We start from the raw sequence: 18,262 nt of genomic DNA, 5'->3' as shown, positions 1-18,262 counted from the left end.
GTTGCCAGTATATTAGAGCTGCTTGGTCATTGGTTTTAATTTTTTGTTAGATTGAATACAAGCCTTGTTCTGGGAAAATTTGGCTTTATGTATGTTTATATAGTGTCAACTCAGATAAGCCTGTACATTCTGCACAGGCTTAGCAGGGATGACGTTTTTGCTTATATGGAATTTTTCATTTAAAGGGGGTCTCTTATAAACAATTTCTATTTATGGATTAATGATAAAAACAATGTGTGTTTATATTATTTATGCATTTTGGTTAATTGAGAAAAGTAAATGACACTCTGTTAGTTGATGGAATTGATTGTCAATTTGAACAATAATGAATTTTTTCATATATTTACACTTTGTTAAAAATCTAAAATCATATTTTATACTGAAATTGATTGTTTTCACCAATTAAATTCTCTATATCACGCAAAATAATATTTAATAATAAATATTGTTATTAATATTTTACTTGTTCACTAAAACAGCAAACCCAGCCAGTCTATTTCTCAGTTTAAATGTGTGCTGGGCTAGTGGCTTTTAAGTTGTATTGATTTTAAATTACATGATTCATTACTTAAAATGTTCAATATGAGATCATTCAATAATGTTTATAGTAAAATAGATTTAATTAGTCATACTTAAAAGCTTTAAAAAAAACTGTGGTTGCCTCTCATTTCATAGAAGGATATGTAGGAAAACCCGAATATTCATGTGAAGAGCAGTAATGTTTTGTTCATTTTTAAAAATGTTACTTGTGTTTTTAGCTCAACTGGCATTAAGTTACCATTCAGTTGTTGTCTTCTGTTGCACAGGTGGTAAGCGTGTTGCTATGATATTAATTAGTGAAAACATCATTTTGAATGATAAATAATCATATTATAACAAAAAATTAACTTTTCTGAAAAAAAAAAATCCACTATCAAATATATATATCACAAGGTATTCAACTCGAAATCACCCGAAAACAGGGTGCATCGCTTTGAACAGCCATTACTTCATCAATTTTGCAGCGATTTTCATGAACCCGGTCTTATTCAACGCAGAAATGAATTTCCTTTCTGGAAATGTACATGTCTTGCAATATTTTTACAAATACTGGTTCAACTTTTAAGAAATAACACGATACACAACTCGCGTGACGCACTTAACATCGATCAGACAGGCTCTAAGACTGAAATCTTCACGGAATAAAGGGCATTTTCCCTGCAAAGTTCACGGACCTCAATACCATAATTCAATAAAAGGTATGAACAAACATTCTTACCATGCTTGCCGTTGCATTTTGCATCAAAACTAACTGTCCAGCACCGTTTGAAACCTTTGTTTACATACATTTAAACAACAGACATTTTAAACACACGAGTGATTTCATTGGTCCAATGCAAAGGTGTGTCTTTACAACTGGAGATTTCATTCATTAATCCTGTCTGATCGCTATCAAGTAGGTCAAGCAAATTGAGTATCAGGTTATTTCTTAAAATTTGACCCAGCATGTGTAGAAATATAACAAGACATATACATTTCCAGAAAGAAAATTTATTTCTGCGTTGAATAAGACCGGGTTCATGAAAATCGCTGCAAAATTGATGAAGTAATGGCTGTTCAAAGCGATGCACCCTGTTTTCGGGTGATTTCGAGTTGAATACCTTGTTATATATATATTTGATAGTGATTTTTTTTTTCAGAAAAGTTGATTTTTCATTATAATATGATTATTTATCATTTAAAATGATGTTTTCACTAATTAATATCATAGCCACACGCTAACCACCTGTGTTCTGTTGTTGTCAGTATAGTATACTTAGGTAAACAACTCATCTGAAACTTCTTAACGTTTATAAAATGCAGAAAAATTCCTCGACCAGTCCTGAAACATTCCTTTTTTTTTAAACCATGGTTTTCATGGAAGTTAAAGCATAAGAAAAATGGAATTTATAAATTTATTGTCCTAAACCACTTGCTGGATTTTAAAATGAAAGTTCCTTGGGTGATCTTTTATTGAGTTGCTTTAAATTTAATACAGTTGAAAACCGTTATGTTATCAACTCCATAAATATGGAATTCATTGCTCTTTCTTATTCTGTCTAACTCTTTATTTATTATGCCCCCCTTCAAAGAAGAGGGGGTATATTGTTTTGCTCATGTCAGTCCGTCGGTCGGTCCGTCCGTCCACCAGATGGTTTCCGGATGATAACTCAAGAACGCTTAGGCCTAATATCATGAAACTTCATAGGTACATTGATCATGACTGGCAGATGACCCCTATTGATTTTCAGGTCACTAGGTCAAAGGTCAAGGTCACAGTGACTCAAAATAGTAAAATGGTTTCCAGATGATAACTCAAGAACGCTTAGGCCTAGGATCATGAAACTTCATAGGTAGATTGATCATGACTGGCAGATGACCCCTAATGATTTTCAGGTCACTAGGTCAAAGGTCAAGGTCACAGTGACTCGAAATAGTAAAATGGTTTCTGGATGATAACTCAAGAATGCTTACGCCTAGGATCATGAAACTTCATAGGTACATTGATCATGACTGGCAGATGACCCCTATTGATTTTCAGGTCACTAGGTCAAAGGTCAAGGTCACAGTGACTCGAAACAGTAAAATGGTTTTGGGATGATAACTCAAGAATGCTTACGCCTAGGATCATGAAACTTCATAGGTACATTGATCATGACTGGCAGATGACCCTTATTGATTTTCATGTCACTAGGTCAAAGGTCAAGGTCACAGTGACTCGAAATAGTAAAATGGTTTCCGGATGATAACTCAAGACTGCTTACGCCTAGGATCATGAAACTTCATAGGTACATTGATCATGACTGGCAGATGACCCCTATTAATTTTCAGGTCACTAGGTCAAAGGTCAAGGTCATAGTGACTCAAAACAGTAAAATGGTTTCTTGATGATAACTCAAGAATAATTAGGCCTAGGATCATGAAACTTCATAAGTACATTGATCATCACTGGCAGATGACCCCTATTGATTTTCAGGTCACTAGGTCAAAGGTCAAGGACAAAAACCTTATTCACACAATGGCTGCCACTACAACTGACAGCCCATATGGGGGGGCATGCATGTTTTACAAACAGCCCTTGTTAAGATGAAACTTTATAGATCAACTTGAAACATTGTTGGTAAATGCAGTCAGAACTATAACTCTTTTTTCAGTGTTTTTGGAGTGATTGCCTTTGGTTTATTTTTGTAGAGTCAAAATACATAGTGTAATAGTATTGCAAAGATCGTAACCCAAGACGTATGCAAGTGATTTAAATAAAACGTCATATAGTGATAAAAGACTTTTTGACAAAGTACAAAAACCATAACTCTTTATTAATTATTCATGGAGCTAATACCCCTTTATTATTTTTTATTTTGCAAAGCATATCTATTGGTATAAAATTGATTGTAATGGAAAGTCATGTACTAATAGAAGACTTTCAGCTTAATTAATAAATTACCAAGAGAAGACATTGTGATATGATAAATTGTGTTTAATGATCAGACATTCGACTGCCACTTGTGGTCTATGACACAGTGTTGTTAGTTAGTTATATTGTCTTCACAGTACATGTATCTGATCAGAATGAGTTAATCAGTTTGTGCTGAACACAAGGGCATTTAAACACCAAAATAAAAATGCTCAAACAAATTTAAGATTGATGCAAACAATTAAAGTAAAACAATAAAATTAATCACGAAAAATTATTTTATTTGTCACATTATATGTTTTCTGAGACAAATACAATTCCAGTTGATCTATTGTTTGCGTGGAGTCAATCTATTTGTTCTTTGTTTACATCTGTATTTGATTGAGTACGTAAACTTTAATTTAATCTGAAAAAAGTTTTATTTCTAGGGGGTTTCTTCTAACAAAAGTTGTTGACAAGATGTGTTGACCGGGGCATTTTTGATAACCACAAAAATACTCAGAACAAACCTTGTGTGCTATCCCTTTTTATTATGAGAAAAAAAAAATATAATCATATAAAAATGCATTTTCATTAATTTTTATGTTTTATTAGTTTAAACCTATTTATTTAAGCTCGATTGCATTGAAAGCCTCAGGCTTATTGAAACGCTCTCGAGTCAGTTTCCTGGGCCTAGAACCAGTACTTGGTGTCTTTTGGGGAAGATCTAGAGAACGCTCCAACCGTGGGGATTGAACCTGTGACTTCCAGATAGCTAGGCGGACACCATATCCATTACGCCACGGCGAACTTATAAATATGTTTTATGTTTTATTGAGACTATTCAATAAGTAAAATAATATTTTATTTATTGAATTATTGTGAATATAAACTATGATTATGTCAAACTTTTTTTTATGCTTCTATATGAATACACAAACTTTTGCCATCCAGTGGGCAGTCTAAACTGAACAGGTGCACGTGATGTCACTTGTCTCATCTATACCTTGCTTAGGATTGTATTTGGGACCATTGGGGTCAAGTACAAGGTCTTTGTTACTAAAAAAAGAGACACACTGTTTCCGCTAAATGGCTCGAGTTTTTAAGTGGTCTTGTCCTAAAATTGTGTATGTTGGTAGCTTACCTTCAGACCTAACACGGAAAAGCATTTAAGACCACTTGAATCAAGGGCAAGGTAACCAGTGTTATAAATAGAAAACTGTTTCGTCTCAATAACTTGAGTTTGGATGGAAGTACAAGGCTAACATTTTCTTTTTAGCTGACATGTAGAACTAGCTTGTAACTAACAGAATTATTTTGATTTAGTCTTTCTTTCAGATAAATGGAAATGCCTTATTGGTTGAAATAATTTGAGTTATTTTAAAAAAAGAAAAGAAAAAAGAAAGGCTAAGTAGGCTAAGGAGTAAAGTATTCCCCCCCCTCTCCCCCTCTCCCCCTCCCTAAGTTATGTTTATTTTCTCAATCTGCTATTACTACTACTAGCTTTATCTGTTACTTCAGATGTCTAGATCTTTAAAACATGGGACTATAATTGTACAAGTCAATTAGGATTTATTAGCTCAGGTGCGTGAACAGGAATCATATGGACCTCTTGTGGTGTGAAATATAAAAACAAAAAAGTAAGGATGTGTGCAATAAAAAAGCTGAATTTTATTTAAATGATACATAGTGTATTTGGAAGCATAAAACCTTTTGTCTTATTTTTAACATTTAAATTGTAAACAAGGGAAAACGAAAGAGCAACAATTCACAAGCAATCAAAGAAGGAACTATAAAAAAGATGTCAACAATGGCAAGTAAAGAATATTTATCTGCAACTTGATTTTCAAACCTAGGAGACAGATCAGTTTTATAAGGCTGGAGAAAACTGTTTATAGATTCTCATCCAGATTTCAAGAAAAAAATAGTACATTTTATTAATATTTTCATAGGTTGTTTTTTATTTTTTTATTTTTACATGTATTAAAGTAATGTAATGTAATATAAGGTTTTCTTCAAAATTATGGGGCCCTCTATGTTTCAATGCAGTAAATTCATGCTTTTTCATATTATAAAATAATTTAAATTGTTGAATGTAAATGAACATATTTATTATTGTAATTGGATAACAATTGATCGGCATTTGTAATTGAAAATATGTTACTTTGTAGCATATCTTTGATTTGATTGAATAAATATTGTTATACGCTAAAAACAAAGTAAAGTAAAGGCCAATATACGGGATTTATCATGGATGTCCGTCTGTATGCCCTAGTATCAGAAGACACATATTTGTGGGGAGAAGTACAATTTTTAAAATACAACATTCAAACTTAACAGGATATTTTTTATCATATACCGGTAAAGTTGTACATATGCACAACAACATGAATACTTGATTGACGATTCTAAAACGGCACGCGGCTTGTTTTCTATAGACAAAGAAGGAAATCAAGTGTGGGTTATTCTGCAATAACTTTTGGGTAGAGCTAAATGTTTCGAAAATAGTTCCGAATAAATAAAGTAAATATTGCAGTAAAATGCACGTGCTAAAACCCGCTCTAAAAGAAATGTAATAATGTAGCATGTATATAAATGTAATGAAACAACAAATTGTATATTTGGTGATAAGTGGCATAACCACGTCGACAAAGAATGTTATTTGTTAGGAAACGTAATTCAGAAAAGATGTATAGCATGTCAGCTTTTCAGTAGCATCAATAAACGTGACGTCATTAAGTTTCTATGATTGTTGTTTTCAATGAAAGTGACGTCATTTGCAAAATATTTATGAATGAAAATGACGTCATATGTTTGTACAATTCAATGACGTCACTAAATAGTGAACTTAGTACTAAGAAGGGCGGAGTATTGAAAAATATAGTTCACGTCCTAAAGCTTGAACCAAATCAATCAGAATTGTGTTAGAATCGAAATAATATTTTTATATGATGGTTTGTTGTCGAATAACCCACAGTGAGTTGTATAGTATATTAAAAATGTGTATGTGACAGAAAATTTATTGATTTTGTTTGTCTTTTTTTTGGAACATAAAGTCAACAAAAGTATAATCATTGGTGGCTGTTTGTTCTCATATCATAATTATAGTTATTGTCAATTAGTTGTTATACCATTTAGGGATTTTGTAACTTTTTAAACCAAATGGTAAACATTAAATATTTTGCTAATGTGCCATTATAATGTAAATTGTATCAATAATTTATAATGTTTTGAAGGTGCATCTGCAATTAAATCATATTTTAAAAATCACAATGATTGTGTTGTTTCTAGATGCCCATAAGCAGTATAGGTATAGTTGGTGCTGGAATAGTAGGGCTGTCCACTGCTATGCACATACAGCGAGAACTGCCTAGAGTCCCTGTGACCATCTATGCGGACAAGTTTGACCGGGCTACAACTAGTTTCGGGGCAGGAGGTCTCTTTCGACCTAATGTGGATTATTGTAAGGGCGTTGACCCTGAAACTGTAACGTAAGTAAATCTGCCATTCAAGCAGAAACAAATATTCAAAATTTTCATTCATTATTATATACATGAAATGGGCGTATTGAAGGTATAATTTTGAGTTATCATATTGAAACAATCATTTTCCCATTTCTCACGCATATATTTATCTGGCATAAATAGTACATTGAGTATTGTTAACAACATATAAAATGTCCACAATTTTTGGTGATGTATGGAATAACTATGTTATAGACCCATATATAAGTACCGGTACTGAAAGTGTTGCATGATTTGCGTCAAGGAAGAATGCATGACATTACCCTTTACCATTCAGAAGTAAAGAGACAATATCTTTTGCAACCATCATTAAATCAGAACAGCCTGCAAGCAACTCAAAGCACAGACTTATTTGGGATGACACTTTCCACTTTTATAGAATTTTTTGTTTAAAAGAAAACTTTTTAAAACAAAGATACATACTGTGTAGAAAAAGAATGTCCCTTATTAGCCTGTGCCCATTGCACAAGCTAAACTGAAGCAACACTTGACACATGCATTAAGCACCATTGTCCCAGAGTGAGGCTCATATCGAAGTGGTTTAGTATTAAGCAGTAATTGTGTTCCTGTGAATGTTTCAGTCGTTGGAGCAAGGACGCGTTTGAGTTCTTTTCTAGCCTAGCAACGTCTCCAAAGGCCTCGGATACGGGTCACATGATCACTCCAGGTTACGTGTTCAGTAACACACCTATAGAGGTGAGGTCACTTAGAGGTAAATGGGAAAACAGTACTTGAAAGGGAAGGTTAGCATTGGTATATCTTAATTGAACATGGAGGTAAATGGGAATGTCTTTATTGAAAGTGGAGGTAAATAGGGATATCTTAATTGCACATGGAAGTTAATTGGAATATCTTACTTGATAATGAAGACTGCATATAGGCGAGTTATATATGGGAGTTTGATTTTGAACAAAAACTTATAAATATTTCCCTGTATGTACACTTATTTCAGGCTATACTAAATTAATTGTGACATCCAAAACTCCACATTACAATGATACACAATTTGTTTATCTTCCTAATTGAAAGAACATACATAAAGTGAAAATACCCCAATTTCTCAATATTTTTACTATTCCCGGTAATTTCAACTTTGGGCAGAGATGATGGTTGTGGATGATTATCCAGAAAATATTTATCCACACTAAACTAAAAGAAAAGCTACTTACGCCATTGATATACATGTATAATGTATATAGATTTGTGTATTTGTTTAGTGATCAATAAGTACCAAACACTTTTATTAATGAATTAATAAGTGGAGTAAACAACCAATTACATGGCCTTTTCAAAAACATTGTCAATCTTCAAATAAACGTATTTTGCAATTCAAGAAATTTAATGATAATTTAACAGGATTCATTAATCATCAGAATATAAACAAGCCATCAAATAGTTTAAAACTGTGTCATTAGATGGACATCTATCATACATGATTTTAAACTGGAAACTTATCGGTTGACATAACAATTAATTGACAGTGAATATGTCATGTTGTTTTTTCAGAATCCTTTGTACAAAGGGTTGGTTTTTAGCTTCAGAGACCTGACATCTGCAGAACTACAGAAACTTGGAGTAGATTATAAGTATGTGACAGCACATGACATTTGTTGTCCCTACTTGATGCCTGATTTTACATGGTTTTTGTGTGCACTACTTGAGGCAATATTTATTAGTGGCTTTTGTTACCCCTACTTGAGGCAACTTGAGGCAATATTTATTAGTGACATATGTTGCCACCACGTTAGACAACATTAATTAGTCGTCCCTACTTGAGGCAATATTTATTAGTACCAGTAGCTTTTCTTACCCCTACGTAAGGCCATATTTTTATGCCCCCCTTCGAAGAAGAGGGGGTATATTGCTTTGCTCATGTCGGTCGGTCGCTCGGTCGGTTGGTCCGTCCACCAGGTGGTTGTCAGACAATAACTCAAGCACGCTTGGGCCTAGGATCATGAAACTTCATAGGTAAATTGATCATGACTCGCAGAGGACCCCTATCGATTTTGAGGTCACTAGGTCAAAGGTCAAGGTCACGGTGACCCGAAATAGTAAAATGGTTTCCGGATGATAACTCAAGAACGCATACGCCTAGGATCATGAAACTTCATGGGTAGATTGATCATGACTTGCAGAGGACCCCTATTGATTTTGAGGTCGCTAGGTCAAAGGTCGAGGTCACGGTGACCCGAAATAGTAAAATGGTTTCCGGATGATAACTCAAGAACGAATACACCTAGGATCATGAAACTTCATGGGTAGATTGATCATGACTTGCAGATGACCCCTATTGATTTTGAGGTCACTAGGTCAAAGGTCAAGGTCACGGTGACCCGAAATAGTAAAATGATTTTCGGATGATAATTCAAGAACGCATATGCCTAGGATCATGAAACTTTATAGGTAGATTGATCATGACTCGCAGATGACCCCTATTAATTTTCAGGTCACTAGGTCAAAGGTCAAGGTCACGGTGACCCGAAATAGTAAAATGATTTTCGGATGATAACTCAAGAACGCATATGCCTAGGATCATGAAACTTCATAGGTAGATTGATCATGACTCGCAGATGACCCCTATTGATTTTGAGGTCACAAGGTCAAAGGTCAAGGTCACGGTGACCCGAAATAGTAAAATGATTTTCGGATGATAACTCAAGAACGCTTTTGCCTAGGATCATGACACTTCATAGGTACATTGATCGTGACTTGCAGATGACCCCTATTGATTTTCAGGTCACTAGGTCAAAGGTCAAGGTCACAGTGACAAAAGTCGTATTCACAAAATGGCTGCCAGTACAACGGACAGCCCATATGGGGGGGCATGCATATTTTACAAACAGCCCTTGTTTTAAAGGATTTTGCAACCCAAACTTGAGGCCACATTTATATGTAACATTTGTTTCTTGTACTTTAAGCAACATTTGTGAGTGGCTTTTGTAACACCTTATTTGAGGCAATATATTCAATAATAGCTTTTCTTATCCCTGCAAGGTGGCTTTTCCTACATTTACTTGGGGTCATATTATTTTTTTTCCCCTAACTTTAGGCAACATTTGTAAATGGCTTTTTCAAACCTACTTGAGGTCACATTAAAAAGTGGCTTTTGATATCTATACTTGAGGAAACTTGACGTATTAATGGATTTTCTTACCCCTACTTGAGACAAAATTTATCAATGAAAATTTTATTTGTGCACATGAAATATTAAAGGGACCATCAACCAGATTGACAAAAAAATAAAAGTTATAAAATACCGTATTTTTTTACACTTATTAGATTATATTGATTGAAATATCATATTTTCAGTATATTGGGTAATAAAATTTCGCAATGTGAAATCGAAAGTACATTGCGAAAATAGGTGACATATTGATATAGAAACTATAAATAACGCAAGTAGATTGATCATTTTATAAGCTCGGCTGTTTTTGGAGAAAACCCCGAGGTATTTTCATAGCGAGCTCGTCGTCCGCTGTCTACCGTCCGTGTTGTTCTTAAACCTTAACATTTTGTTAAGGTTTTGAACATTGGCTCTCAAATCAAAGTGCTTCAACCTTCAACTTTGAAAGTTCATATGTAGCTGCACCTTGATTAGTTCTACATGCCACACCCATTTTTGGTACAGTAGGTCAAAGGCCATGGTCACTGTGACCTCTAAAAAAAAAAAAAAAAATTCTGACAAGCTTTCATTTATTCAAAACTGCATCCGCAGCTGAGCGATGCACTCTTTATGCGGTGCTCTTGTTTTATATATAAAATATATACAATTCACTACAAGTGCACAATTTGCATTCCGGGGTTTACCACGTGACGATGATGATAAATCTACTTGCGTTATTTATAGTTAACTGGTACACATACCCAGTAAAATTTTATTACCGAATATACTGAAAATATGAAAACTTAAAAACTTTTTCAAGTAATGTAATATACCAGTTGTGATATTTCAATCAATATAAACTAATAATTGTAAAAAAAATACGGTATTTTAGAACTTTTCTAAAGGCCAGCGGGGCTTATGTCATGGTCCTGTGTCCGTCGTGCGTGCGTGTGTGCGTGCGTCCGTGCGTTAACTTTTCCTTTAAACATCTTCTTCTCCTCAACTACTGGTCCAATTCTGATGAAATTTCTCAGGAATGTTCCTGGGGTGAACCTCTTTCAAATTTTTCAAATTTTGCCCCTGGGGTAAAATTTGACCCTGCCCCGGGGGTCACAAAATTGAAAATTTTCTTATATAAGGCCTATTTTGTGAAAACTTTCAAAATCTTCCCGTCCATAACCATTGGGCCTAGGGCTATCAAATTTGATATGTAGAGACATCTAATAGTCCTCTCCCAAATTTGACCCTGCCCAGGGGGTCACAAAAATGAACATATGCTTACGGTATATAAAGCCTATTTTGTGCAAACTTTTAAAATCTTCCTGTCCATAACCATTGGGCCTAGGGCTACCAAATTCGGTATGTAGTGACATCTAATAGTTCTCTACTTAGTTTGTTCAAATTGTTCAAATTATGCCCCTGGGTTCAAATTTGACCCTGCCCCGGGGGTCACAAAAATGAACATAGGCTTAAATAAGGCCTATTTTGTGCAAACTTTAAAAATCTTCGTGTCCATAACCGTATGGCATAGGGCTACCAAATTTGGTATGTAGGGACATCTAATAGTCCTGTACCAAATTTGTTCAAATTATGTCCCTGGGGTCAAATTTGACCCTGCCCCGGGGGTCACAAAAATGAAGATATGCTTATATAAAGCCTATTTTGTGCAAACTTTAAAAATCTTTTTGTCCATAACCGTAGGGCCTAGGGCTACCAAATTCTGTATGTAGTGTCAACTTATAGATCTCTACTTAGTTTGTTCAAATTATGCCCCTGGGGTCAAATTTGACCCTGCCCCGGAGGTCACAAAAATGAACATACGCTTAAATAAGGCCTATTTGGTGCAATCTTTAAAAATCTTTTTGTCCATAACCATATGGCATAGGGCTACCAAATTTGGTATGTAGTGACATCTAATAGTCCTTTATCAAGTTTGTTCAAATTAAGCCCCTGGGATCAAATTTGACCGTTCCCCAGGGGTCACAAAATTGAACGTATGCTTATATAAGGCCTATTTTGTGCAAACTTTAAAAATCTTCCTGTCCATAACAATTGGGCCTTTTTCTACCAAATTTGGTATGTATTAAAATCTTAAAGTTCTCTACCAAGTTTGTTCAAATTATGCCCCTGGGGTCAAATTTGACCCTGCCCCGAGGGTCACAAAAATGAACATATGCTTAAATAAGGCCTATTTTGTGAAAACATTAAAAATCTTCTTGTTCATAATTATAGAGCCTAGGGCTACTAAATTTGGTATGTAGTGACATCTAATAGTCCTCTACCAAATTTGTTCAAATTATTCCCCTGGGCTCAAATTTGACCCTGCCCCGGGTGTCACAAAACTGAACATATGCTTATATAAAGCCTCTTTTGTGCAAACTTTAAAAATCTTCCTGTCCATAACCATTGGGCCTAAGGCTACCAAATTCGGTATGTAGTGACATCTTATAGTTCTCTACCAAGTTTGTTCAAATTATGCCCCTGGGGCCAAATTTATATATAAAAATGCTCACCCTTCCAACTTTAAGCGCCCAGTGGGATGAGGGATAGAATGAGAAAGTCACATGCTTGAGTACATTTCAACCCATGCGCATTGCACGCTTTTTTCGCATAAAAAAACAGTGGAGCGATACAGGGCCATCATGGCCCTCTTGTTCATCAATCTGTTTGACAGTCCCTTTAACTTCAACAAAATTACAAACTTTAAATTACAACTTTAATTCAAGCCTTGCAAATTTCATACTTTATACATTTATTATAGATTAACTAATAACAATTATGGAATATAAAATCAAGCGTGGTTATCATTGTTTTTACAATGAGATTGGTAGAAAGGACAATTAAAATATTTTTGCTTTTTTTATGCCCCATTTCAAAGAAAAGGGGGAATATAGTTTTTTGCACTGTCCGTCAGTCTATCTGTCTGTCAGTCTGTCACACTTTTTATGTCCGCTCTCTAATTCAAATAGTTTTCATCCGATCATTACTAAACTTGGTCAGAAGTTGAATCTAGACAATATCAAGGTCAAGTTAGAATATGGGTCATGCCAGGTCAAAAACTAGATCACGGGGTCACTTAGTGCATTTCAAGGATTTAGCATTATGTCCGCTCTCTAATTGAAGTAGTTTTCATCTGATCTTTACCAAACTTGGTCAGAAGTTGTATCAAGACAATATCTTGGTCAAGTTCGAATATGGGTCATGCCGGGTCAAAAACTAGGCCACAGGGTCACTTAGATCATTTTAAGGATTAAGCATGGTGTCCGTTTTCTTATTGAAGTAGTTTTCATCTGATTTTTACCAAACTTGGTCAGAAGTTGTATCAAGACAATATCTAGGTCAAGTTCGAATATGGGTCATGCCGGGTCAAAAACTATCTCACTCAGTGCATTTCAAGGATTTAGCATGGTGTCCGCTCTCAAGTTTATGTGGCTTTCTGATTTATTTTGATATTCTAAGACATTTTGATGCCTCCAAAGGAGGGCATATAGTGATCGGACTGTCTGTCACACTTTGCGTTTAGATTTCAAAAAATGCTCATAACTTCTATGTCGCTTCAGATAGCAATTTCATATTTGGCATGCATGTGTATATGGACAAGACCTTTCCATGAGCCCACAAACTTTGATCCTTGTGACCTTGACCTTGAACTTAGGGTCCACGTTTAAGTTTCGAAATCTGCATTAAGGTTTCGAAAAAAGCTCATAACTTCTACCAAGCGTTTATAGGGGGCATAAGTCATTCTATGGTGACAGCTCTTGTTTGTTTCTATCGGAGCAGTGTTACATGTGAGGTTTTCTGGTCATTAATGGCTTGTTTCTATGCATAGATCAGATAGCAGTGTTACATGTGATGTTTTCTGTCCAGTAATGGCTTGTTTCTATGCATAGATCAGATAACAATGTTACATGTGAGGTTTTCTGTTCAGTAATGGCTTGTTTCTATGCAAAGATCAGATGGCAATGTTACATGTGAGGCTTTCTGTCCAGTAATGGCTTGTTTCTATGCATAGATCAGATAGCAGTGTTACATGTGAGGTTTCCTGTCCAGTAATGGCTTGTTTATATGCATAGATCAGATACATGTGAGGTTTTCTGTCCAGGTATGGCTACCAGGTGACCACAGTGGTGACATATGTACCTAAGTATCTACCATGGCTGATGGCAAAGTAAGTCATTTATTTTAAGCATTAATTATTACTAATAAATGAGCATTAATTATTACTAATAAACGAGCATTAATTATTGCTAAAAAATGTATGATTATCATTGTTACTCATTTACGTTTCTGTGAATAAATCAATTATAAAGTGGTAAGTGTCTTGTTTGATTCCAGGTTCCAGGAACAAGGGGGCTTAGTTGTCAACCGAACAGTCAATTCTTTGGAGGAGGTATATAGTCCTGTATTTTACATTAGTAATTTGTCCCCTACCAGTCTCACTGTCAAATGAACAGTCAATTATTTGGAGGAGGTATAGTCCTGTATTTCACATTTGTAATTTGTCCCTTACAGTCTCACTGTCAACTGAACAGTCAATTCTTTGGAGGAGGTATAGTCCTGTATTTCACATTTGTAATTTGTCCCCTACAGTCTCATTGTCAACCGAACAGTCAATTCTTTGGAGGAGGTATAGTGCTGTATGTCACATTTGTAATTTGTCCCCTACAGTCTCACTGTCAACTGAACAGTCAATTCTTTGGAGGAGGTATAGTCCTGTATTTCACATTGGTAATTTGTCCCTTACAGTCTCATTGTCAACCGAACAGTCCATTCATTGGAGGAGGTATAGTCCTGTATTTCACATTGGTAATTTGTCCCTTACAGTCTCACTGTCAACCGAACAGTCCATTCATTGGAGGAGGTATAGTGCTGCATTTCAAATTGGTAATTTGTCACCTACCAGTCTCACTGTCAACTGAACAGTCCATTCTTTGGAGGAGGTATAGTGATGCATTTCAAATTGGTAATTTGTCACCTACCAGTCTCACTGTCAACCAAACAGTCCATTCTTTGGAGGAGGTATAGTGCTGTATTTCACATTGGTATTTGTCCCCTACCAGTCTCACTGTCAACCAAACAGTCCATTCTTTGGAGGAGGTATAGTGCTGTATTTCACATTGGTAATTTGTCCTCTACCAATCTCACTGCAGAAGACTATAGGTCGACCCTTCATCCGTCATATCTGTCTGTCCTTCCATCCATCCGTTTGTTTGTATGTCAGTCTACAAAACTGGATCCCACAGTTTCCAATTCCTTTACATTTATTTGCATGAGGTTAAAGGTCAGGTCAGTGTTATTAAGAATAGAACAAAACTTTAATCAAACTGAAATAAGTGGAAAAAATCATTAGACAAAATCACTTTAAATGTAAATGAAAAAAATGTTTTTGGGATTAAAAAGCTTGACCCTTTTTGCTGAGATAAAATGTCGGATGACTGTTACTAAGTATTACTGATTTACTTCAATAACTTAGATAGTAGGTTTTGATTAAAGGTAGTACAACTGTAATGGGCAATATTCCAAAACCCATTAAAAGTATTATTTTCATAAACGTCATACCATATGTGGTCTTATTACAAATTTTTAGGGTGCCTTTCCATGCAAATTTTTGTTTCATGATTTTTTTCTGAATGATGACCCATAATTTGAATTTTCTTCTAAATTAAATTACCCCTGGGGATAAATAAATTCAATAAACTCATATTTTTTAGCATTTTTTGTCAACAATCTTTGTATATTTAGTACAGGATATGATTGTAGATGATAAAATAACTTAATACAAGACAATTGAGTGATAACAATAATGAAAACAATCTTATTTATTATGTAAGGTCCTTCAAAACTACAAGTTCAACCCGTGCATGCAAAAATCACCCATACAAAATTTTCTTCTTTTTATAAGTTGTATGTTATTTCTTTGGAATTTGAGCATCATATTTTAGCAAAGACATGTGATCAGCTTAAATCAAAGAAAAAAAAAATTGCCCGTGTATATTTTGAACAATTCACAAAAATCCAATATTAGACATATTTTTCAAGAAATTCCAAACCTTATAAAGGCAAATGGTCAAAATATGCAAAATAAACATAGTCATTTACCAATTCAGTTAACACCTTCAATGTTCTCACTCTCTTTATACATATATTTAATACATTATGCAGTTATGCTAAATCTGCCAATGTAGGGATGGCATTGGTGAGGTGGGGGTGGGGAGTGGGGGCATGAGTAGGTCTGAAAAGTGAAAAAAAAAGTTGTATACTAAGTATTTTTCCCTATTAACCAAGATTTATAACATTGTTAAATTTAAATTCAAATGACCACCTACCTAACAAGCTTGTTATTATTTAATAACAATCTACAAACAAAAATATTAATGCAAAATTTCATAACGAAACTAAGTAAGCGTATACTTATAAGTTCCTTTGACATGGACAGGGCTTAATCTACGCTATATCCTGCAGTTAGTTATAAATACTCAATCAAATTTTGTGAAACTTGGCATGCATATAAAAGGCAATGTAGGAATTAAGTACAACCCTTCATGTTTCACCTTATGTGATTGATCAGGTCACTGGTACTAAATAAAGAAACAAAAAATCACACAAAATGGATCCTATGATAACTCAAAAAGTACTAAGGGTGCTTTGATGAAATTGTGTGCACTTATAAAGGGCATTATGGAGATTATGCAGTACCATATTTCTTACCTAGTTGAAATCACTGTAACTTAAAAATAAATAGCGAAATGCACACAATCTGACACCTGTAATTACTGAAAAAGTACTGAAGGTTCTGAAGTAAAACATGTAATTGAAATTTTCTTTCAAATCATTTGTTTAAGTACTAGTACTTACATATTTTTAGAACAACTTCATGTTATACAGTTAATACTTTTTTAGAATAAGTGGCTCTAGACAAGCCTTCAGCATTTTTAAAATGAAAACATCACGTATTGCATCCTCTCCACCCCTGTTATTAAGCATTGTTAAATACACAAGATTTAACCTAGACCCGGCAATATGTTCAGCCAAAGGCCTGTTCATTACATTTCATGAAATAAGTGAGCTCATTGTTGGACAGTTCTGGGCTTTAGCACTGTTGAAAGCAATTTTGTTTGACACAGCCAATGAGGAAAGCTTTGGGTCATTAGATCTTTTGAAGACAAATTCACAAATTGGAGCGACTTTCTAAGTGCTGCCACATCTGCCATATCGTGTGCATTATATAGTTCACCAAGCAATTGTAAAACTAAATCAACGTTCTTCAAGGACTGCTTTGGATATAATTTTCTGAATATTGATAGAGAATCGATAAAAGCACAGTTATACAAAATATCAATTGCACTTACATTTACCAAGATTGAAACAAAAATTGTTAAATCAAAACGACGACCAGTATGAACAACTAAGTACACATTTCAAACTGTTCAAGCCAATGTATGTCTTTCGACAGCCACTCATATTGACACTTGCTGCACAACTTATCCAATGAATGTCATTGTCCCATCACTGGCTGCACAACATATCCAATTAATATCATTTTCTCATCAGTCATTGAAATGCCTGTAACTTGTGAAGCCTCTTGACTTATTGGAACAGTTGGCGTGACGTATGTTGCGAACTGACTACCAGACTGGACTTCCACCGATGCATATGAGTAACCTGCCGGAGTTCCCTTCCTTCAACTGGAAACATAGTTGACATTGCAATATAGTAAAATATTCACATGCAATATCACATTTAGAATGCAACTAAACATAAAATATTGGAATTATATTAGGTTAATAATCATACTGCTGATCTACAAGTCATAAAATGTGTGAACTGCTAATCTACCAGCCATGAAATTTGTTTATAGAAGAACAAAACCATGATGTTTTTAAGCTAATTGTTACCGCTGATAATCCAAATAATAGATTCTTACGTCATTTCATTTAAGATAGCATCGCTCGCTGCAATCCTTGATGATTCAGTCGCAACTTGCTCTATCACCTCACCAGCTGGCTGTTCTATTATTTTTAAGTTGGTGGCCGATATTGTTTTGAGGTTTAATGTGGACAGCATATTGTTTACATGGGATGGTCCATCCAGGCTGTCCACAATTGCTAAATACAGAAACAAATAGAACTATAGCAAAGATTCAAGTAAGTACAAGATCTAAAAAAACAAAACACATTTACTTCTGGTTACTGTATCTCGATGTTTACAGTAAATAGAGCATAG

At 34.8% G+C, this 18,262-nt stretch overlaps 2 protein-coding genes across 6 annotated transcripts in view; both read left to right on the top strand.

The window, feature by feature from the left end:
* Nucleotides 1–2,624, top strand: part of LOC127844484 (uncharacterized) — a 276,328-nt gene extending 273,704 nt beyond the window's left edge. Inside the window, exon 8 of the transcript XR_008032757.1 lies at nt 2,286–2,624. The gene's annotated coding sequence lies outside the window, so the exon portion shown is untranslated. The remainder of the gene's footprint in view (nt 1–2,285) is intronic.
* LOC127844478 (D-aspartate oxidase-like) overlaps nt 1–18,262 on the top strand; it is a 35,141-nt gene that overhangs the window by 7,289 nt on the left and 9,590 nt on the right. For all 5 annotated transcript variants that reach the window (XM_052374738.1, XM_052374742.1, XM_052374741.1 and 2 more), the window contains 5 exons: nt 6,704–6,903; nt 7,518–7,632; nt 8,443–8,522; nt 14,142–14,207; nt 14,375–14,429. In XM_052374738.1, coding sequence (XP_052230698.1) covers nt 6,704–6,903; nt 7,518–7,632; nt 8,443–8,522; nt 14,142–14,207; nt 14,375–14,429 — 516 coding nt within the window. The remainder of the gene's footprint in view (nt 1–6,703; nt 6,904–7,517; nt 7,633–8,442; nt 8,523–14,141; nt 14,208–14,374; nt 14,430–18,262) is intronic.

This window comes from Dreissena polymorpha, chromosome 9, assembly GCF_020536995.1.
Source record: "Dreissena polymorpha isolate Duluth1 chromosome 9, UMN_Dpol_1.0, whole genome shotgun sequence".
NCBI classification, from domain to species: Eukaryota; Metazoa; Mollusca; class Bivalvia; order Myida; family Dreissenidae; genus Dreissena; species Dreissena polymorpha.
This window is presented reverse-complemented; position numbering and strand designations above follow the sequence as displayed.